The sequence below is a fragment of the Pristiophorus japonicus genome, chromosome 7 (assembly GCF_044704955.1).
Source record: "Pristiophorus japonicus isolate sPriJap1 chromosome 7, sPriJap1.hap1, whole genome shotgun sequence".
In the NCBI taxonomy this organism is placed as follows: domain Eukaryota; kingdom Metazoa; phylum Chordata; class Chondrichthyes; family Pristiophoridae; genus Pristiophorus; species Pristiophorus japonicus.
Genome location: NC_091983.1, coordinates 194,982,693 through 195,006,910, shown reverse-complemented (window position 1 = coordinate 195,006,910; position 24,218 = coordinate 194,982,693). Strand labels below are relative to the sequence as shown.

Below are 24,218 nucleotides of genomic sequence, written 5' to 3'. Positions count from 1 at the left end.
TCTGCGACCACACTCAGCACATCCTCACAGTGAATCCAGGGAGCACACATGATGCTTTCATCTTGCATGAGAGCAGTGTCTCACGCATGTTTCAGCAACAAAGACACAGTCAAAGCTGGCTGATCGGGGACAAAGGATACTGGCTGGCCACCTGGCTCATGAACCCCCTCCGGAACCCTGCCACATGAGCCGAGCAGCGCTATAATGACTGCCATGAAGCCACCCGCAACATAATTGAACAAACAATTGGCATGCTGAAGTAGCGCTTCCGATGCCTGGACCACTCTGGAGGCAGCCTTCAATAGTCCTCTCAGCAGGTCTTCCAGTTCATTGCCGTGTGCTGCATGCTACACAACATAGCCATCATGAGGGGATAGGCATTGCCAATGGGGATTGCAGGACCACCTCAGGAGGAGGAAAAAGATGAGGAAGAGGAGCCTAGCGAGGAAGCCGTACCGCAACCACCACGACCACAGTGGAGGCAGCGTGGAGATGTGGCCGCTGCAAGAGCCTTATCTAGGCAGCGCATCCTTGACCGATTTACTTCAACGGGGAATGGGAGGTTTGAGCGTTGCCTCGCCACTTTATGTCACCATGCTGCCTAATGTACAAATGATTGTGCAAATGAGACACAAGACACCAATGTCAATGTTCAAAAAAATTTTTTACCAACATGTAACACACTCAATATCCCCCATCCCCCCCACAGAACCCGATATAATAGACCGGTTGACCACTTATGGACACATTACAACTTCCTGCTATTCACAAGGTATTAGAAAAAGAATAACTGCATTCTGCAGTGCACAAAATTCAAATCAAAACAGACTGCATCCTGCAATACACAAAATGTTAGAAAAAGAATAATTGCATTCTGGAGTGCACAAAATGTAAATAAAAGAATAACGGCATCCTGCAGTGCACAAGATGTAAATAAAACAAGACTGCTTCCTGTAGTGCACAAAATGTAAATAAAATAAGACTGTTTCCTGCCGTGCACAAAATTTGAAAGGCACCATGATTACTTCGCAGCCATTATTGCGTCTTCGAGAGACTTTCTCCCCCATTCCCTTCAACTTCCTCCCATGCCAACTGCTCCTCTTCAATGAGGCCTTAAGGCATACAGCAAGGCTGCTAGAGGGCTGCTGTGTTGGGGGAGTCATAGAATGGAGACCGTGTCTGCGGAGGCACGAACCAGCTCCTGGGCTGGAAGGTCCAGCTTTCGACTGGGGCGCCTCTTCGTCGGCGTTACCAGTCACAGGTGGATGGGGTTTCAACCGTCTATGGTGCATGGTTGGCGAGTGAGTGGTGGGATCCGGAATGCTGTCATCCTGAGGAATGAGACCACCTCCCATTTCCTTGGAGCCACTCACTCTCCGACAGGGCTGGGCCTTATCAACCGGAGCAAGATGTGTTCCCATCCTGGCCTGCTTTGGCACTGTCACTTCCCCATTGGACAGTGGGGAATGCAGAGAGTATGCAGACATGGACTGCATCACCTGCCCAAGCTCAAGCAAAGCTTGTGCCTGTGATGCACCCGAGTCTGCGGTGTGATCAATGGCATGCGCCACACACTCTGGAACTCCACTGTCACTTCTACAGGTCACCAACCTCTGTGTGTGGGCAATGATGGCCTTGCTGAACTCACGACTTGCAATGACAATCTGCAACGCTGCCTCTGCAACAGCCGCAATGAGCTTGTCAATGCTCGCTGGGATCCGTCCCAATGCATCAATAAGGTCACAGTGCATCACTGCGCTCCCCCTGGACATTTCCACCAGGTCCACTGTTAGCAGACCGACTTTGCCGACTGACCCTCCAGCGAGCTGGCCTGCAGGATTCCACCCTGATACTGCATTGTTGAATGCCACTGGGGCCTGGAGCCTCCAATTCATCAAACCCCACAAATTCTGCGTCATCCCTGAAGAGCTTAATCCAGAGGATGCGCCTGGTGGGCTCGGATGCTCCGCTGAATCAGTGCCCTCCATTGCCTCGTCCTCATCCACCTGAGCTGAAGCGGAGGGCTCCTTCGAGGGATGGGGTACCTTTGATTGGTCATTTGGAGGTCGAAAACAACAGACAAGCGGTTAGAGGAGGGGGCAGGGTGGCATAAGGAAGGTAGCTTAGCACAGGTTCATTTGAGGGTGGTCGCAACTCCATTATATCTCACAGTGCATTGGATTCAGTAGCACGATCCATGTACATACCTTCACTTTCCGAAGGGGGCTCAACATCGCACCCGGCAACTGTCTGACCTAGTACTCCGATGAGGGCAGAGACCCTCTCCTCCACGTCTGTGAGTGGTAATTTTGAGGCAGAACCCCGCCTGTCCGCAGCTGCTCCTCCTGGAGGTGGGAGTGCTTTGACTGCAAAGAGAAAAATAGGAAGGGTTAATAAAGAGTCTCTGCTATTAGGCCACATACGGCTACCACAGTAGAATAGGTGATATTGTGTTAATGTTGTAAAGGCCTCGTTTCACTCTGTTGCGATATTGCATGTGCTTTGTTAGTATGTATTTGCTGGTTTGAGGCATATACCTTGGCTGGCGCAGGTCCTGACCTGGCGATCCATGACAGGTGACCCCTCACTCTCAAAAGCATCCATGACCAGTAGCAAGTCTGCGGGCTGCGCCATTTCAACCCCAGTGGTGGCTAATAGTAGCCGGCTGAGAGCATTGGCACAGTTTTCAGTGCCTGGTCTGTGGCGGATAACAAAGTCGTAGGCGGATAATGTTAGTGCCCATCTTTAGATGCGGGACGAAGTATTGGTGTTTATACCTTTGCTCTCTGAAAACAGCGAAATGAGCGTCTTGTGATCAGTTTCAAGCTCAAACTGAAGTCCAAATATGTATTGATGCATTTTCTTAACCCTATATACACATGCTAACGCCTCTTTCTCGACCATACTATAGGCTCTCTCAGCCTTAGACAGACTTCTAGATGCGTATACAACTGGTTGGAGGTTGCCCGATACATTGGCTTGCTGTAACACACAACCTACTCCATACGATGAGGCGTCACAAGCTAGGACTAAACGTTTACATGGGTCATAGCGTACAAGTAACTTATTTGAACATAGCAGGTTCCTGGCCTTCTCAAAGGCTGTGTCTTGAGATTTGCCCCAAACCCACTCGTCACCCTTACGTAACAACATGTGCAAAGGCTCTAACAACGTGCTCAACCTGGATAGAAAGTTACTGAAAGAGTTGATGAGTCCCAGGAATGAACGCAGCTCAATCACATTCTGTAGTCTGGATGCATTCTTGATAGCCTCTGTCTTTGAGTCCGTGGGCCTGATGCTGTCTGCTGCAATCTTTCTCCCCAAAAATTCGACTTTTGGTGCCAGAAAAACACACTTGGAGCATTTCAGCCTGAGCCCCATACTGTCTAGGCGACTTAGAACCTCTTCCAGGTTGTGTAGGTGTTTGATGGTGTCACGACCGGTGATTAGGATGTCGTCTTGAAACACATCGGTGCGCGGAACAGATTTCAGCAAACTCTCCATGTTTCTCTGGAAAATAGCTGCAGCCGAGTGAATCCCGAAAAGGCACCTATGGTATATAAACAGCCCTTTGTGTATGCTGATGCACATCAGTCTTTTCGAAGATTCAGCCAGCTTCTGTGTCATGTAGGCGGAGGTTAGGTCCAGCTTGGTGAACGACCCCCCCCCCCCCCGCTAACATTGCGAACAGGTCATCCACCTTGGGCAGTGGGCGGGTACTGGTCCTGTAGTGAGACTCAGTTAATCGTTACCTTGTTGTCTCTGCAGATTCTGACCGTGCCATCGCTTTTCAATACTGGAACAATTGGACTGGCCCAATCGTTGAACTCAACTGGCGATATGATTCCTTCGCGTTGAAGTCTGTCCAATTCGATCTCGACTTTCTCCCTCATCATGTATAGAACCGCCCGCGCCTTGTGATGGACGGGCCATGTATCGGGGCCGAGATGGATCTGTACCTTGGCGCCTGTGAAGTTGCCGATGCCTGGTTTGAATAGCGAGGGAAACTTGCTCAGCGCTTGAGCACACGAGGCATCATCCACTGAAGATAGTGCTTTGATGTTGTTCCAATTCCATCTATCTTTTCTAGCCAGCTTCTGCTGAACAGTGTTGGGCCATTGCCTGGGACAATCCACAATGATAGGTCATGCACAGTTCCATCATACAATACCTTCATTGCCGCACTTCCAATGTCTGGTATGAGCTCTTTGGTGCAGGTACGCAGCTTTGCATTAATCGGGTTCAGTTTGGGCATTTGTTCCTTATTGCCCCACAGTTTCTCGAAAGCCTTCTGGCTCATTATTGACTGACTCGCACCCGTGTCCAGCTCCATAGATACTGGAACTCCATTTATTTTGACTTTCAACATTATAAGAGGGCTCTTGGTGGTGACGGTATGTACCCCATACACTTCTTCCTCGGGTTGAGTTGCCTGTGCTGTGTGATCCGCGCCGGATCGATCATTCTCTGCCATGTGGTGTGTCCCAGCACATTTGCACATTCGCTGGGTGCCCCATTGATGCGCAGCCTTTGCACACGTAGTGCTTGAATCGACATTGATGGGCCCAATGATTACCCCCGCAGCGCCAACATGGTGCAAATGGATTCACATTCACCCCCAATGGCGGACTCTGAGTCATCACAGGTCTTGCAGCCGCAGATGTATAGGCCCTGCCATATGGAGTTCGGCCTGCTAGCGACGTCATTTTAAGCACAGTACTTGCCGGTGAGCTTCGATATTGAGAAGATATCTGTTTGGTGTTATCGTCCATGGCCATGCATGCCTGGGCGATCGCGATGGCCCTGCTCAGGTCTAGGGTTTCAGCAGCCAGCAGCTTTCGAAGAATGAACTCGTGGCTGATGCCCGGCATGAAAAAGTCCTGCAGAATTTGTCCCAACGCAGCTCCAAAATCACAAGGTCCCGTGAGGCGTCTCAGGTCGGCGACCTAATCCGCCACGTTCTGGCCCCCGGAGCAATGGTGCATGTAAAAACGATACCTGGCATGAGGACACTCTCCTTCAGTTTGAAGTGGTCCCGAACCAGCGTGCACAACTCTGTATATTCCTTCTCCGTTGGTTTTGTCAGTGCGAGCAAATTCTTGATGAGGCTGTATATTTTAGGCCCACAGATGGTGAGGAGAACCGCCCTGCGCTTGGCCGCATTAGTGTCTCCTTCCAGCTCGTTGGCCGTGAAGTACTGTTCGGGACACTCGACGAAGGCTTCCCAATCATCACACTCTACGAATCTCTCTAATATTCCAATGGCAGCCATGGTTGCGTGAAAATTCGTATTCTGTTACTTGTCGCCAATTGTTAGGTATGCAAGAACTCCACAAGGCTGAATACTGTGAGCTAAACTTAGTGTGACCTTAGTCTTCTTTATTACAACTCCAGAATGCCTAAACAACATGGCAACCAACATTTTATACTGGCCTTGTATGTGTGTGCAGGTCACCATTAGGACTCCAGCAGTTGCGCCTTCTGGTGGCAAGTATTACATAGTTACATACATAACACTCTGTAATCTCTTTCAGCCTCACAACCCCATGAGATGTCTGCACTCCTTAAATTCTGCCCTCTTGAGCAACCATGATTGTAACTGCTCAACCATCAGTTGCCATGCCTTCAGCTGCCTGGGCCTTAAGCTCTGGAACTCCCTCCCTAAACCTCTCCGCCTCTATCTCTCCTCCTTTAAAACGCTCCTTAAAATTTACCTCTCTGCGTAATTTCTTCTTACGTGGCTCAGTATCAAATGTATTTGTTTTGGCTTATAACACTCCTGTGAAGTGCCTTGGGGCATTTTGTTACGTTAAAGGCGCTATATAAATAAAAGTTGTTGTTGTTGAGCTCCCATTTCCTGACTGCTTATTCCCCGATTCTCCCCCCATCCCTTGACCCTCATTACTAAGTCTGCCTCTCCCCCAGCCACCATCCTCGTCTTCCTCTCTCCCCCTAAATCCCCAGTCACCAACCCCCATTTCTCTCTCTCTTCACCTGAATCTCCATCCCCCGACCTCCCAGTTCCTTGTCTCTCTCTCTCCCCTGACCCCCAGTGTGCTATCACTCTCGCCCCTCACTCTAATCCTCCTACTGCTCCCAGCCTCCGATCACCCACACTTCCCTGCCTCCTCGTCCCTGTTCACCATCGTTCAACCCAGCCCTGTACCTCTTCCCATTCAGTCTCTTACCCCACCCCTCCCCCACCCCCATCCCCTACAAAAGACTCCTGGCTGTCTCAGCACTAGCCAGACTCGCCGATCCTGTTTACGATCAACCCTAAGCCGGGTCCAGCTGTCTGCGGCGATGGAAGGAGAGGGTGCCAAGTTGGTGGCTTTTCTGTGGCAGCAGCCATTGACGTCACTGAGTGGGTTCCCTGCTGTCGCAAGAAATTTGAATGGTAATGTTCTCGCGGGCTGCTAGCAGCACTGCTTGGGACATTCATGCCTCATTCTGGTAGACTCCCAGAAAATCCGTGAGGGTGGGCAATCCTCATGACACAGGGTACAAAATGCTATTAAGTGTATGGAAACTGAAACTGTAACTAGGGACTTGTCAGTTTGGGCTCATTGGTAAAACTTTCATCTCTGAATCTGGAAGGTTGCAGGTTTATGGCCACACCAGGTCTTGGAGCATATAATCTAGGCTAACACTTCAGTACAGTAATGAGGAACGCTGTAATGTCAGAAGCCAAGGCTCTGTATTTGAAGAAGAGCATAGAATTCTCCCAGTGACTTGACCGACAATCAACACCGCCGAAATAGATTATCTGGTCATTTATCTACTTTGCTGTTTGGGACATTGTTGTGCGCAAATATAATGGCCATTTTGGCCTAAATAACAGTGACTACATAGAGTGGCTAAAGTAAATGTTGGCCCCTTAGAGGACGAGACCAGGGAATTAGTAATGGAGAACATAGAGATGGCAGAAACTCTGAACAAATATTTTGTATCAGTCTTTACGGTAGAGGACACTAGCAATATCCCAATAGTGGATAGTCAAGGGGCTATAGCGGGGGAGGAACTTAACACAATCACAATCACTAAGGAGGTGGGACTCAATAAGATAATGGGACGAAAGGCAGATAATTCGGTCAGGCAGAGGAAGTCATGTTTGACAAAGTTTCTGGAATTCTTTGAGAATGGAACAAAGAGGGTGGATAAAGGGGAACCAGTGGATGTGGTGTATTTGGACTTCCAGAAGGCATTTGACAAGGTGCCACATAAAAGATTACTGCACAAGATAAAAGTTCATGGGGTTGGGGGTAATATATTAGCATGGACAGAGGATTGGCTAACGAGCAGAAAACAGAGAGTCGGGATAAATGGTTCATTCTCGGGTTGGCAATCAGTAACTAGTGTGGTGCCGCAGGGATCAGTGCCGGGACCCCAACTACTTACAATCTATATTAACGACTTGGAAGAAGAGACCGAGTGTAACGTAGCCAAGTTTGCTGACGATACAACGATGGGAGGAAAAGCAATGTGTGAGGAGGACACAAAAAATCTGCAAAAGGACATAGGCAGGCTAAGTGAGTGGGCAAAAATTTGGCAGATGGAATATAATGTTGGAAAGTGTGAGGTCATGCACTTTGGCAGAAAAAAAAATCAAAGAGCAAGTTATTATTTAAATGGAGAAAGATTGCAAAATGCTGCAGTACAGCAGAACCTGGGGGTACTTGTGCATGAAACTCAAAAGGTTAGTATGCAGGTACAGCAAGTGATCAAGAAGGCCAATGGAATTTTGGCCTTTATTGCAAAGGGGATGGAGTATAAAAGCAGGGAAGTCTTGTCACATTTATACCGGGTATTGGTGAGGCCACACCTGGAATACTGCGTGCAGTTTTGGTTTCCATATTTACGAAAGGATATACTTGCTTTGGAGGCTGTTGAGAGAAGGTACACTAGGTTGATTCCAGAGATGAGGGGGTTGATTTATGAGGAAAGACTTATGAGGAAAGGTTGAATCGGTTGGAACTCAATTGGAATTCATAACATAAGAACATAAGAATTAGGAACAGGAGTATGCAATCCAGCCCCTCGAGCCTGCTCCGCTATTCAACAAGATCATGGCTGATCTGGCCGTGGACTCAGCTCCACTTACCCGCCCGCTCCCCGTAACCCTTAATTCCCTTATTGGTTAAAAATTTATCTATCTGTGATTTGAATACATTCAATGAGCTAGCCTCTACTGCTTCCTTGGGCAGAGAATTCCACAGATTCACAACCCTCTGGGAGAAGAAATTCCTTCTCAACTCGGTTTTAAATTGGCTCCCCCGTATTTTGAGGCTGTTCCCCCTAGTTCTAGTCTCCCCGACCAGTGGAAACAACCTCTCTGCCTCTAGCTTGTCTATCCCTTTCATGATTTTAAATGTTTCTATATGATCACCCCTCATCCTTCAGAACTCCAACGAGTAAAGACCCAGTCTACTCAATCTATCATCATAAGGTAACCCCCTCATCTCCGGAATCAGCCTAGTGAATCGTCTCTGTACCCCCTCCAAGGCTACTATATCCTTCCTTAAGTAAGGTGACCAAAACTGCACGGAGTACTCTAGGTGCGGCCTCACCAATACTCTATACAGTTGCAGCAGGACCTCCCTAATTTTGTACTCCATCCCTCTCGCAATGAAGGCCAACATTCCATTCGCCTTCCTGATTACCTGCTGCACCTGCAAACTAACTTTTTGGGATTCATGCAAGAGGACCCCCAGGTCCCTCTGCACCTCAGCATGTTGTAATTTCTCCCCATTCAAATAATATTCCCTTTTACTGTTTTTTTTCCCAAGGTGAATGACCTCACACTTTCCAACATTGTATTCCATCTGCCAAACCTTAGCCCATTCGCTTAACCTATCTAAATCTCTTTGCAGCCTCTCTGTGTCCTCTACACAACCCGCTTTCCCACTAATCTTTGTGTCATCAGCAAATTTTGTTACACTACACTCTGTCCCCTCTTCCAGGTCATCTATGTATATTGTAAACAGTTGTAGTCCCAGCACTGATCCCTGTGGCACACCACTAACCACCGATTTCCAACCCGAAAAGGACCCATTTATCCCGACTCTCTGCTTTCCAATTCTCGATCCATGCTAATACATTTCCTCTGACTCCGCGTACCTTTATCTTCTGTAGTAACCTTTTGTGTGGCACCTTATCAAATGCCTTTTGGAAATCTAAATACACCACATCCATCGGTACACCTCTATCCACCATGCTCGTTATATCCTCAAAGAATTACAGTAAATTAGTTAAACGTGATTTCCCCTTCATGAATCCATGTTGCGTCTGCTTGATTGCACTATTCCTATCTAGATGTCCCGCTATTTCTTCCTTAATGATAGCTTCAAGAATTTTCCCCACTACAGATGTTAAACTCACTGGCCTATAGTTACCTGCCTTTTGTCTGCCCCCTTTTTTAAACAGAGGCGTTACATTAGCTGCTTTCCAATCTGCTGGTACCACCCAGAGTCCAGAGAATTTTGGTAGATTATAACGAATGCATCTGCTATAACTTCCGCCATCTCTTTTAATACCCTGGGATGCATTTCATCAGGACCAGGGGACTTGTCTACCTTGAGTCCCATTAGCCTGTCCAGCACTACCCCCCTAGTGATAGTGATTGTCTCAAGGTCCTCCCTTCCCACATTCCTGTGACCAGCAGTTTTTGGCAAGGTTTTTGTGTCTTCCACTGTGAAGACCAAAGCAAAATAAATGTTTAAGGTCTCAGCCATTTCCACATTTCCCATTATTAAATCCCCCTTCTCATCTTCTAAGGGACCAACATTTACTTTAGTCACTCTTTTCCGTTTTATATATCTGTAAAAGCTTTTACTATCTGTTTTTATGTTTTGCTCAAGTTCACTTGCGTAATCTCTCTTTCCTTTCTTTATTGCTTTCTTAGTCATTCTTTGCTTTCGTTTAAAATTTTCCCAATCCTCTATTTTCCCACTAACCTTGGCCACCTTATACGCATTGGTGTTTAATTTGATACTCTCCTTTATTTCCTTGGTTATCCACGGCTGGTTATGCCTTCTCTTACCGCCCTTTTTCACTGGAATATATTTTTGTTGAGCACTATGAAAGAGCTCCTTAAAAGTCCTCCACTGTTCCTCAATCGTGCCACCGTTTAGTCTGTGTTTCCAGTCTACTTTAGCCAACTCTGCCCTCATCCCACTGTAGTCCCCTTTGTTTAAGCATAGTATGCTCGTTTGAGACACTACTTCCTCACCCTCAATCTGTATTACAAATTTAACCATACTGTGATCACTCATTCCGAGATGATCTTTTACTAGAAGATCGTTTATTATTCCTGTCTCATTACACAGGACCAGATCTAAGATCGCTTGCTCCCTTGTAGGTTCTGTAACATACTATTCTAAGAAGCAATCCCGTATGCATTCTATGAATTCCTCCTCCAGGCTACCCCGTGCGATTTGATTTGACCAATCGATATGTAGGTTAAAATCCCCCATGATTACTGCCGTTCCTTTTTCACATGCCTCCATTATTCCCTTGATTATTGCCTGCCCCACCGTGAAGTTATTATTTGGGGGCCTATAAACTACGCCCACCAGTGACTTTTTCCCCTTACTATCTCTAATCTCCACCCACAATGATTCAACATTTGTTCATTCGAGCTAATATCGTCTCTCACAACTGCCCTGATATCTTCCTTTAAAACAGAGCTACCCCACCTCCTTTCCCTTCTTGTCTATTTTTCCGAATTGTCAGATACCCCTGTATGTTTAATTCCCAGTCTTGGCCACCCTGCAACCACGTTTCTGTAATGGCCACCAAATCATACCCATTTGTAATGATTTGTGCCATCAACTCATTTACTTTATTTCGCATGCTGCGTGCTTTTAGGTAGAGTGCTTCAATCCTAGTTTTTAAACCATGATTTTTAGTTTTGACCCCTCCTGCAGCCCCTTTATATTCATACATATTGTCCCTTCCTATCACCTTGTGGTTTACACTTACCCCAGTGCTACTCTGCTCTGTTGCCTCCTGCCTTTTGCATTCTTTCTTGGGGTCCTGTTCATCTGAGCTCTCACCTATTCTAACTAGCTCAGAGCCCTCTCCCTGCATTGGTTCCTATCCCCCTGCTATATTAGTTTAACTCCTCCCCAACAGCACTAGCAAACACTCCCCCTCGGACATTGGTTCCGGTCCTGCCCAGGTGCAGACCGTCCGGTTTGTCACTGGTCCCACCTCCCCCAGAACCGGTTCCAATGCCCCAGGAATTTGAATCCCTCCCTGCTGCACCACTGCTCAAGCCACGTATTCATCTGAGCTCTCCTGCGATTCCTATTCTGACTAGCACGTGGCACTGGTAGCAATCCCGAGATTACTACTTTTGAGATCCTACATTTTAATTTAGCTCCTAGCTCCTTAAATTCGTCTCGTAGGACCTCATCCCTTTTTTTACCTATATCGTTGGTACCAATGTGCACCATGACAACTGGCTGTTCACCCTCCCTTTTCAGAATGTCCTGCACCCGCTCCGAGACATCCTTTACCCTTGCACCAGGGAGGCAACATACCATCCTGGAGTCTCGGTTGCGGCCGCGGAAACACCTATCTATTCCCCTTACAATTGGATCCCCTATCACTATCGCTCTCCCACTCTTTTTCCTGCCCTTCTGTGCAGCAGAGCCAGCCACGGTGCCATGAACTTGGCTGCTGCTGCCCTCCCCTGATGAGTCATCCCCCCCAACAGTACTCAAAACAGTGTATCTGTTTTGCAGGGGGATGACCACAGGGGACCCCTGCACTACCTTCCTAGCACTGCTCTTCCTGCTGGTCTTCCATTTCCTATCTGGCTGTGGACCCTTCGCCTGTGGTAAGACCAACTCGCTACACGTGCTACTCACGTCATTCTCAGCATCGTGGATGCTCCAGAGCAAATCCACTCTCAGCTCCAATTCCTTAACGTGGACCGTCAGGAGCTGGAGACGGATACACTTCCCGCACACGTAGTCGTCAGGGACGCCGGAAGTGTCCCTGAGTTCCCACATGGTACAGGAGGAGCATATCACGTGACCGAGCTCTCTTGCCATGACTTAACCCTTAGAAACACTTAAATTGGCAACAACAATGCTGAAGTTTACTCGCTGTTATAGAAGAGAAAAAAGAAAAACTTCTCACCAATCCAGCCAATCACTTACCCCCTTGGCTGTGACGTCACCTTTCTGTTTCTTTCTACTTTTTTGCCTTCCCCTGTAGCTGCACAAGCCACGCCTCTCGCCAAACTCGCACTGCTCCTGGTCTCACTGGCCTTTTGTCGGCCTCTCCGATCCCCGGAATTCCCGCCTCTCGCCAAACTCGCACTGTTCATGGTCTCACTGGCCTTTTGTAGGCCTCTCCGATCCCCGGAGCTCCTGCCTCTCGCCGAACTCGCGCTGCTCCTGGTCTCAGAAGATTGCGAGGTGATCTTATCGAAACGTATAAGATTATGAGGGGGCTTGACAAGGTGGATACAGAGAGAATGTTTCCACTGATGGGGAAGACTAGAACTAGGGGGCATAATCTTAGAATAAGGGACCGCCCATTTAAAACTGAGATGAGAAGAAATTTATTTTCTCAGAGGTTTGTGGATCTGTGGAATTCGCTGCCTCAGAGAGCTGTGGAAGTTAGGACATTGAATAAATTTAAGACAGAGATAGATAGTTTCTTAACCGATAAGGGAATAAGGGGTTATGATAAGCAGGAAAGTGGACCTGAGTCCATGATCGGATCAGCCAAGATCGTATTAAATGGTGGAGCAGGCTCGAGGGGCTGTATGGCCTACTCCTGCTCCTATTTCTTATGTTCTTATGTTCTTAGAAGGAATACATTTCTCTTTGCATACAAAGGTAAGTATTATCCAGTACAGTGAGAGGTGTGAATGTATCGGCCTTTTTTCTTACTGACCATGTTAATGAAAGTATGCAGTCTTTACACATGTTCGATCTATACTTGTAGAAATACATTTAGTATTGAGCTTTTTTTCTTCGTGGCAGAAACTCTAAAATGTTAGTTTGAGATTAGATATAAAATGATTTTAAAATATTATTGTTTCTGGCTAATCTACATTTTTGAAGTCTGTATGGTAACTACCACTCATTATTGTCTTTATTTTAGGATGAACAAATTGCTAAAAGAAGAGAGGAACTTTTGGCAGAGCGAGCTGAAAGAAAGAAAGAAAAAGGGGTAAATTTGAGTTGCGATAAGAACACAATTGTGGAAATACACAGTAGGTCCATTAGCATCTGAAACAGAAAGACAGGTTACCATTTTGGGTGAAGATCCTTCCTGAGAACATTAGGTCAAAATATTAATTTGTGTTTTCCATTTTCAGATGCTGACAGATTTGCTCTCTATTTTCAGCATTGTCTGCTTTTACTTCAGATTTCCAGCATTTACATTTATTTTCTCTCTAGTGTGTTGTGATGTCAAAAATATTGAATTCAGTACAAAACCATAACAAAAAAATCTGCAGGACATTACACCAATTACATCAAGAATAAATTGTTCACCAAAATAATGGTGTACAATTTATTTCTAATTCCTGTGAGATGTGTACTTTCATTAAGTATTCTGGCATGCTGAGTTAAACATGAAAATATTTTAATGCAGGGACTACTATAAAATCTAAAATGACAAAGTACTGTGAGAAATATAGAAGCATTTTATGTAAGTGTTAAGGAAATTCAGCATTGTAAAATTAGTTTCATAATTTTCAATTTTTCTTCATGGCTTTTTTATGCCCTTTCCACCAGAAGGCATGGTGTAGCAGATCAGAAAGACCAGCTTGTGGCCACAGACCAACTTCCACACATTGGGCCCAAGTTTGCCCCCAGGGTTAGAACGTCGCATCTCCGTGTGGTGCGCCAACTTTTTAGAACAGAAACGGCGCCTATTATTTACCTTGGTATTCTCCCCTCCGTCCGGTCGATCCAGGTCCTGGGCGCAGCGCAGCAGAACATGTGGGGGGGGGTCGGAGCCAGGTCCCGGCGCTGAAAACAGTGCCGGGACCTCTGCACATGCGCGCTAGGGTGTGCACGCATGTGCAGTAGCTCCCGGCCTCCGAGGCTGCGTGGGAGGTGCCCGAAGCACGCCGCCCCTAGCCCTGCTCAAATGGGCTCGCAGGGCGAAGATCGGACTTGGGCCTCCTTCCCTCCCTCCCGTTCAGCTCCCACTTCCCCCCTGTCCCTCCCTCCCGCCTGTTCAACTTCCGCTCCCCCACCCCCCCCCGCCGTTCAGCTCCCGCTCCCCCCCCCCACTCACATTCAGCCATTCCCCCTCCTCCGACCTCCTCTCCCTTCCTCCCTCCATGTTGGCGGCGGCAGGGCCCACCCGCCTGGCCTCTCACTGGGGGCGGGCCCCGCCCGATGTACTCCGTGAGAGCCGGCGGCAGCGGGGCCCGGCCTCTCGCTGGGGGCAGACCCCACCCAAAGTACTCCGTGGGAGCCTGGTGGCGGCGGCAGGGCCCGTTCAGCCCCCTCCCCCCTGCCCCCCCATTCAGCCCCCCCTCCCTCCCTTCCCTCCCCGTTCAGCCCCCCTCTCTCCCCCCTGTTCAACCCCTCTCCTTTCTCCCCTCCCCTCTCCCCCCTCCTCTCCCTCCCCCTCCTCTCTCCCCCACTTCTCCCCCATTCCCCCTCTCTCTCCCCCTCTCTTTCTCCCTCTCCCTCTCCCCCCTCCCTCTCCCCCGCTCCCTTCCCCCCTTTTCCCCCCTCCCTCCCCCTATCTCTCCCCCCCTCTCCCCCTCTCTCTCCACCCCTCTCTCTCCCCCCTCTCTCTCTCCCCCCCTATCCCCCTCCCCCCTCTCCCTTCCCCACCCCACTCTCTCCCTCCACGCCTCGCTGTCAGAAACAGAGAGAGACACTGACAGAGAGAGAGAGACAGTGTCAGAGAGAGAGACAGTGACATCGGCAGAGAGAGAGAGACACTGACAGAGACACTGAGGGGGAGGGGGGGGCTGTCCCAGCACGCTGCTGGATGGCTCCCGATGCTGCAGTCGGTGAGTAGAAACTTAATTTTTTATTAATTGATTTTTTTAATTTTAAAATTTTTTTTTAATTTTTTTAATTGATTTATTGGTTGATTTATTGATTTATTTATCATTTATTATTGATGATGGCTCTTTATTTGTAAAAGTGAAGTGTTTAATGTTTGTAAACCCCCCTTCCCTCTCCCTAGCTCTCGTTCCCTGATTTATAAGTGTAGGCAAGGTTTTTCTGAGCATACAAAAATCTACACTTACTCCATTCTAAGTTAGTTTGGAGTAAGTTTTCGCTGTCTAAGCTTGCAAAACAGGCGTAAGTGGCTGGACACGCCCCCTTAAAAAAAAATCTGTTCTAAAATGGAACTATTCTAACTCACTAGAACTGGAGCAAACTAAATGCCGAGAATTGCAATTTCTAAGCTGCTCCATTCTAAACTAGTTGCTCCAAAAAAATAGGAGCAACTCAGGTCGAAACTTGAGCCCATTATGTTCTAGGTTAATGTAACAGATGTCAAGGCCATTAATAAAGTATGTGATCCTGCCCTTGACAATTTACCCTGCGCTCTAAGACTTACTTGAAGCCAGTTGCCAACATAAATCAATTCAAACTCCACCTCCTTAGTTGCAAATCTAGTACTATATTGTTGTAGTTACTTGTATGCCCTGAAATCAAGCTTTTGTGGACTGTTTTCTTAACTACACACATTCCAATATGAAGAAAGCTCATAAATTAGTCAGTGAAAACAATCTGAGAGTTCTGGTGAAATCTGAAATAGGAAAACTTTTAAGAACATTAGAAATAGGAACAGGAGTAGGCCATATGGCCCCTCGTGCCTGTTCCGCCATTCAATAAGATCATGGCTGACCTGATCATGAACTCAGCTCCACTTCCCCGTCTGTTCCCTGTAACCCCTTATCCCTTTATCGTTTAAGAAACTGTCTATTTCTGTCTTAAATTTATTCAATGTCCCAGCTTCCACAGCTCTCTGAGGCAGCAAATTCCACAGATTTACAACCCTCTGAGAGAAGAAATTTCTCCTCATCTGTTTTAAATGGGCGGCTCCTTGTTCTAAGATCATGTCCTCTAGTTCTAGTCTCCCCCATCAGTGGAAACATCCTCTCTGCATCCATCTTGTCAAGCCCTCTCATAATCTTATACGTTTCGATAAGATCACCTCTCATTCTTCTGAATTCCAAAGGGTAGAGACCCAACCTACTCAACCTTTCCTCATAAGTCAAGCCCCTCATCCCCAGAATCAACCTAGTGAACCTTCTCTGAACTGTCTCCAAAGCAAGTATATCCTTTTTTAAATATGGAAAGCAAAACTGCACGCAGTATTCCAGGTGTGGCCTCATCAATATCCTGTATAACTGTAGCAAGACTTCCCTGCTTTTATACTCCATCCCCTTTGCAATAAAGGCCAAGATACCATTGGCCTTCCTGATCACTTCCTGTACCTGCATACTGTTGTGTATGGACAAAGAGTCAGACTGAACACTGTGAGTTCAAAGTAAAGTGTGACCTTAGTCTTTTATTGCAGGTCTTCAGAGTGCCTCTCCAACCTGTAAAACCTCCTTAAATACCTGTGCTCACAAGGGATTATGGGATCCTTTGGGACTCCAGGGGATGAGCCCTCTGGTGGCTGTACAGAGTAAATACAAGTCCACATATATATAACACTCCCCCGCCAAGTCAACAGTGTAACTATTTACAATGTGAGTTGATCTGGGGCCCTTCTTGCCCTGTTTCATCGACTTGGTGTGAAAGCTGGTGTTGTTGAATCATTTGTTGGGCCCTCGCTGGGCTGCTGTGCAGCTGGCCTTGCTGGGCTGCCTGGTGTGTTGGGCCCTGCAGGGCTGCTGTGGATGATGGGTTCTGCTTCGTGGTCAACCATGGTGCCGGTTGCCACTGGTGTGTTTGTTGGGGGATCAAAAAAGGTAGGGCCCAAGGTGGGTTGCTCAGGGTAGTCTGTGAATCTGAGTTTGATTTGGTCCAAGTGTTTCCGGTGAATGAGTACATTTGAAAGTTTGACCCGAAACACCCTGCTCCCCTCTTTGGTCACGACAGTGCCGGGAAGCCACTGGGATCTTGTCCATAATTTAATACAAATACAGGATCATTGATTTCAATCTCGCGTGACACATTTGCGCTATCATGCTATGCACTTTGTTGAAGCCGCCTGCTCTCTACCTGTTCATGTAGATCAGAGTGAACTAACGAGAGCCTTAACTTAAGTGCTCTTTTGATGAGCAGTTCAGCAGGTGGGATCCCAGTGAGTGGGGTCTAGTGCGGTAGCTAAGCAGGACTCGGGATAGGCGAGTCTGCAGTGAGCCTTCAGTTACCCTCTTCAAGCCTTGCTTGATGGTTTGCACTGCTCTCTCTGCCTGACCATTGGACGCTGGTTTAAACGGGGCAGATGTGACATGTTTCATCCCGTTACAGGTCATGAATTCTTTGAACTCAGCACTGGTAAAACATGGCCCGTTGTCTCTCACCAGGGTAAGCCGTGTTTGACAAACATGGCCCGCAGGCTTTCAGTAGTGGCAGCGGACGTGCTAGCCGACATTATCTCACATTCAATCCACTTAGAGTACGCGTCTACAACCACAAGGAACATTTTACCCAAGAACGGGTCTGCATAGTCGACATGTACCTTAGACTACGGTTTGGAGGGCCAAGACCATAAACTTAGTGGCGCCTCCCTGGGTGCATTGCTTAACTGCGAGCATGTATTACATCTGTGAACGCAGTACTCTAAGTCCGCATCAATACCGGGCTACCACATGTGGGATCTGGCTATCGCCTTCATCATTACGATGCCTGGATGGGTACTGTGGAGGACATTGATGAAGGTGTCTCTGCCCTTCTTGGGGACCACTACTCGATTGCCCCACAGAAGGCAGTCTGCCTGAATAGACATTTCATATTTGCGCCGCTGGAACGGCTTTATCTCTTCCTGCATTTCCTCTGGGACACTGGATCAGCTCCCGTGAAGCACACAGCTTTTGACTCGAGATAATAAGGGGCTCTCGCTTGTCCAGGTTTTGATCTGCCGGGCAGTAACGGGTGATTGCTCACTCTCAAATACTTCCATAACCATGGTTAGATCTGCGGGCCATGCCATTTCCACCCCCATGGTGGACAATGGCAGCCTACTGAGAGCATTGGCGCAATTTTCTGTGCCTGGCCTGTGGCGGATGGCGTAGTTGTATGCGGACAACGTGAGCACCCATCTCTGGATGCGGGCCGATGCTTTGGTATTTATCCCTTTACTCTCGGAAAACAGGGATATAAGTGGCTTATGGTCAGTTTCCAGTTAGAATTTTAGCCCAAACAAGTATTGATGCATTTTATTTACCCTATAGACACACGCTAACGCTTCTTTTTCAATCGTACTGTAGGCTCTCTCAGCCTTGGACAGACTCCTGGATGCATAAGCAACCAGTTGCAGTTTCCCGAAATCATTAGCTTGTTGCAATACACACCCGACACCATATGACAACACATCACATGCTAGTACCAAACGCTTATGGATCATACAACACAAGCGATTTGTTTGAGCATAACAATTTTCTCGCTTTTACAAAAGCATTTTCTTGGCTTTTGCCCCAAACTCATTCGTCCCCTTTTCATAATAAGACATGTAATGGTTCTAGCAGTGTGCTGAGACCCGGTAAGAAATTACCAAATTAGTTCAGGAGTCCCAGAAACGACCGCAGCTCCATCATGTTCGATGGCCTCGGTGCGTTCTCGATTGCCTCCGTCTTAACATTGGTGGACCTGATGCTGTCCGCTGCAATCCTCCTTCCCAAGAACTCCACTTCAGGCACCAGGAAAACGCAGTTTGAGCATTTTAACCTGAGCGGTTGAGTCGACTAAGAAGCTCCTCCAGGTTCTGCAGGTGCTCGACTGTGTTCCAACCTGTGACCAAGATGTCGTCTTCAAAGACCACAGTGTGCGGGACTGACTTCAGTAAACTTTCCATGTTTTTCTGGAATATTGCCGCCTCTGATCAAATTCCAAACGGGCATCTGTTATAAACAAAAAGACCTTTGTGAGTATTGATGCAGGTGAGGGCCTTCGATGATTCTTCCAGTTCCTGTATCATGTAGGCTGAAGTCAGATCCAGCTTCTGGAACGTCTTTCCTCCCGCCAGCATTGCAAAGCGGTCGTCGGCCTTTGGTAGTGGGTATTGGTCCTGCAGGGAGAAACGATTGATAGTTACTTTGTAATCGCCACAGATTCTGACAATGCTGTCTCCCTTGAGGACTGGGACAATAGGACTGGCCCACTCGCTGAACTCGATCGGTGAAATGACACCCTTTCTTTGCAGCCAGTCTAGCTCGATCTCTACCTTTTCTCTGATCATGTACGGTACTGCTCTCGCCTTGTGATGGATGGGTCGCGCTCCCGGAATTAGGTGGATCTGCACTTTTGCTCCTTGGAATTTCCCCATGCCTGGTTCGAACAGCGAAGAAAATTTGTTTCAGACCTGGGCACACGAAGTGTCGTCAGCGGATGATAGTGCTCGGACGTCGTCCAGTTCCAGCGTATCTTTCCCAGCCAGCTCCTGCCGAGCAGCATGGGACCATCGCCCGGTACCACCCAGAGGGGTAGTTTGTGCATCGCTCCATCGTAGGAGACTTTTACAGTAGCACTGCCGATTATAGGAATCAGTTCTTTTGTGTAAGTTCTTAGTTTCGTGCGAACTGGAGTTAAGACTGGCCTTGAGGCCTTGTTGCACCACAACTTTGCGAAAGTCTTTATGCCCATGATGGACTGGCTCATGCCCGTGTCCAGCTCCATTGACACCGGGAGTCCATTTAGTTCAACATGCAGCATTATCGGGGGACAATTCATGGTGAATGTATACACCCCATGTACCTCTGCCTCCTCTATCTGAGGCTCTGGTTCGTCATGATCCTCCGTGGATCTGTCCTCCTCTGCAACATGGTGGTTTGCAGGTTTAACAGGCTTTGCAGCTCGCCTGCACACTCGTTGGAGGTGTCTCATTGTTCCACAGCCCTTGCAAATGTACTCTTTGAATCGGCATGAATGGAAACGATGATCACCCCCGCAGCGCCAACAAGGTGTTAATGGCCTTGCATTCATCACCCTTGACGGTGGACTCTGAGTCATCTGCGGACGTGCACTGCAGGTATGCGTGACCTGCCCTGTACGTTACGATTCGAAAACAACATCACTTTGTTCACAGTACTTGTAGCAGCACTTGTGTGCTGCGAGATTTGCTTCGTATCGTCACTGGTGGCAATGAACGCCTGGGCTATCGCTATGGCCTTACTCAAAGTTGGGGTCTCTACATTCAAAAGTTTGCAAAGTGTGGTTTCATGGCTAATGCCAAGTACGAAAAAGTCTCTGAGCATGTGGTCCAAATGTCCTTCAAATTCGCAATTTCCTGCAAGGCGTCTTAGCTCGGCGACATAACTCGCCACTACCTGGCCTTCAGACCTTTTGTAGGTATAGAACCGGTACCTCGCCATCAGACTGCTTTCCTTCGGGTTCCAATGCTCTCGGACCAGTGTGCACAAATCGTCGTACGATTTCTCCGTGGGTTTCGCTGGAGTGAGCAAATTCTTCATGAGGCCATACGTTGGTACCCCACTGACGGTGAGTAGGATCGCCTTTTGTTTGGCAGCGCTCTCTTCCCCATCTAGCTCATTAGCCATGAAGTATTGGTCGAGTCGCTCCACAAATATTTCCCAATCATCTCCCACCGAAAATTTCTCCAGAATGCCCACTGTTCTCTGCATCTTTGGGTTCGCTATCTGTATCTCATTTCCAGTTCTTGTGTGTGGAGAACGAGTCAGACTGAACACTGTGAGCTCAAAGTAAAGTGTGACTTTAGTTTTTTATTGCAGGTCTCCAGAGTGCCTCTCCAACGTGGGAAGCCTCCTTAAATACCTGTGCTCCCAAGGGATTATGGGATCCCTTGGGACTCCAGGGGTTGAGCCCTCTGGTGGCTGAACAGAGTAAATACAAGTCCACATATATAACACATACTATCCTTTTTTGTTTGATGCACAAGTACCCCCAGGTCCCACTATACTGTGGCACTTTACAATCTTTCTCCATTTAAATAATAACTTGCTCTTTGATTTTTTTCTGCCAAAGTGCATAACCTCACACTTTCCAACATTATACTCCATCTGCCACATTTTTGCCCACTTACTTAGCCTATCTATATCCTTTTGCAAATTTTTTGTGTCCTCCTCACACTTTACTCTTCCTCCCATCTTTGTATCGTCAGCAAACTTGGCTACGTTACACTCAGTCCTTTCTTCCAAGTTGTTAATACAGATTGTAAATAGTTGGGGTCCCAGCACTGATCCCTGCGGCACCCCACTAGTTACTGGTTGCCAACCAGAAAATGAACCATTTATCCTGACTCTCTGTTTTCGGTTAGTTCATCAATCCTCGATCCATACTTTGGTAACACTGGTTGTTTCATAAATAAATGCCATTGTCGCAAATTTGTAAAGAATTTATAGACTGGACTTCTCCATCCTTCCCATTTGAGGAAGGGATTTTTGGGAGTTAAATAATATGTGGACCTGAAATGAGTGTTTTTGGAAGACATTTCAACAATAAGCTAGTGATCCGTATAAGTAAATGTAAAACAAGCGGTTAGTAATTAGCAAAGGCATGTGTTTTTAATGCAGTCCTGTCCATTTATTCCTTATGCTTTTTCTGTCATGTGTATTTTGTTCTTTTCTGGTTGACGTGCGATGGCACTGCTTACAGACTACATTAAAAGCAGCATATTTTTGGAATTAAATAGGGTTTGTACCTGGCACCTTTGACACTGCCTGCTCGTAAACTGAGTTACAGGGTTTCTTTAGAAGCCCAAGATTTAAACATGGTTAACATTTTCCTTAGAAAATGAATTTTTAATGTTTACAGTCATTTCAACTCACTTAGTTAAACTTTCAGTCAGAACTTTTAAAAGGGTAGAATTATTGCAACTTACTCAACTTTCAGTTATTATGACTGTCATGTATTCAACTGTCATTGTAATCCATGTATAAACTGACCTAAGTTGTACACTGTGAGTACACTGACCACTAGGTGGTGAACTTGTGGGAGACACTCCTAACCTGGACTTTCAGGTATAAAAGGGGAAGCTCCACCCATCTTCATCACTTCAGTGCTGGGAAATAAAGGCTACTGGTCACAGAGTGACCTTCTCTCTAGTATGGGCCTCGTGTGCATTTGTACTGTATAGTAAGGACATATCAGTGACTGTGTACTGGCTGTTTTCTATGTTCTGAAATGTGCTTGTTGGATTTGATTGATCCCTAATGACCATGAGGCACATTGGCCAGCATTTTAATTAGGAGGCGGTTTGGGAGCAGTGAGGCTCGGATGCGAATCTAACGGCTGGGCCTGATTTGCATTTAAAAGGTTGATTTGCCACCCGCAACCAGACAGATGAAGAGACTGGCTGGCTGTGGGGAGTGGTAGCCCTGCAGCACTCGGCCTCAGAAAGGAGGGATCTGGTGGGGGCCGGGGGCTGGAGTAGGACCATGGGGATGGGAGAGGATCGGGGCCGGACAATCGGGGAAGGAATCATCAGGGGAGGGGGGAGGGGGGGAGGGAAGCATCAGGGGAGGAAGGAAGGCAGGATTGGGGGGCTGGGAGGGAGAAGCATTAGAGCTTCGGGAGGGAGGGAAGCATCGGAGCATCGTTGGGATGGGGTGGAAGGAAGCATCGGAGCATCGAGGGGGATGGAGCATATGTTTGGTTTCTAATTTTTGTATTAGTCACAATGAGGGGAATTTTAACCCCAAAGAACGGTATGGATTGGGGTCGGATGGGAGGTTAAAGTGTTTACAAATTGAATCTCGACCCCAACCAGCCTCCAACCCGCCCACTTCCAGTTTTAACGGAGACGGAAAGCAGAGTCCAGGAAGGCGATCAGATGATTTGTAGGGGGTCTCCGACCGTGGGTGATGGATGAGGTAGGGACGCTGGATCCAGCAGTGCTAGCCTTGCTTTAGCTGGCGGGTTCCCCAAGGCCTGCAAAACGCGACCAACCACAGTCAAATTTGAAATGCTGGTTAAATCTGAGGCATGCCAGCCTGATTATAATATTTAAATGGGCGACCCCCCCCCCGCCCCCCTGGGAGCGGGTTAGCTGGAAATGGGTGGATTCAGTTTTTTAACATTTTAACCTCCCACTCAACCCTAACCCACCCATTCTTTGGGGTTAAAATTCCCCCCATTGTGATTAGCACAGTAATTTGAACCAAACATAAATGCTACATTTGTTTACTCATACAGCTACTAAATAATTTGTAAGTAAGATATAATTTCCATGCACCACTCAATGATAATGTTTATATACTCACCTTGTAGGGTGGAACATTGGAACATTCCTCAAATGAAAGTGATGCAAGTGATGATGAAGATGAAGATGAAGAGTTCATTGAGGATATACTAGCAGATGAATTTGTGGAGGAGGAGGAAGAAGTAGACGAAGATGACGAAGATGAGAATGATGCCATTGAACGGATAAAAAGTGAAATTGGAGATAAATATGAGTCTGATCTGGAGAAGATGGATGCAGTACAGGTACAAATATACCACAAAAATAGTTTTTTCATTCTTTATCCTTATGAGGCAATATTCATCCAAAGAGGTGTTTTCTAAGTGCACAGCTGAATAATTGTAACTGCATAATTGTATTGCATAATTAATTGCATAGCTATAGTATGTGTTTAAGTAGACCTTCAAGGATAATGGGCTAGACTTTCCACGTTTTTTGCACGGTTAACGCCCACTTAACAACCATTTTACTGCTGAAATGATGTATAACGCCCATATATTGCCCATTTAGCCATAAAATGGAAACTGACGGGCATTTTTCGAAAACTTATTGGTGAGTGTTACTTTCCCCATGTGCGTAACGCCGGGAAAAAATAATACCGCCCGCCAACTTTTTTGGGCGGAATCATCAGAATGGGCAAAATCAACGCCCCTCGAGCCTGCTCCGCCATTCAACAAGATCATGGCTGATCTGGCCGTGGACTCAGCTCCACTTACTCGCCCACTCCCCATAACCCTTAATTCCCTTATTGGTTAAAAATCTATCTATCTGTGATTTAAATACATTCAATGAGCTAGCCTCAACTGCTTCCTTGGGCAGAGAATTCCACAGATTGACAACCCTCTGGGAGAAGAACTTCCTTCTCAACTGGGTTTTAAATTGGC

At 47.2% G+C, this 24,218-nt stretch overlaps 1 protein-coding gene across 4 annotated transcripts in view; it reads left to right on the top strand.

The window, feature by feature from the left end:
- Nucleotides 1-24,218, top strand: part of ak9 (adenylate kinase 9) — a 702,269-nt gene that overhangs the window by 505,763 nt on the left and 172,288 nt on the right. For all 4 annotated transcript variants that reach the window (XM_070885675.1, XM_070885673.1, XM_070885672.1 and 1 more), the window contains 2 exons: nt 13,123-13,191; nt 23,364-23,579. In XM_070885675.1, the coding sequence (XP_070741776.1) occupies nt 13,123-13,191; nt 23,364-23,579 (285 nt within the window). The remainder of the gene's footprint in view (nt 1-13,122; nt 13,192-23,363; nt 23,580-24,218) is intronic.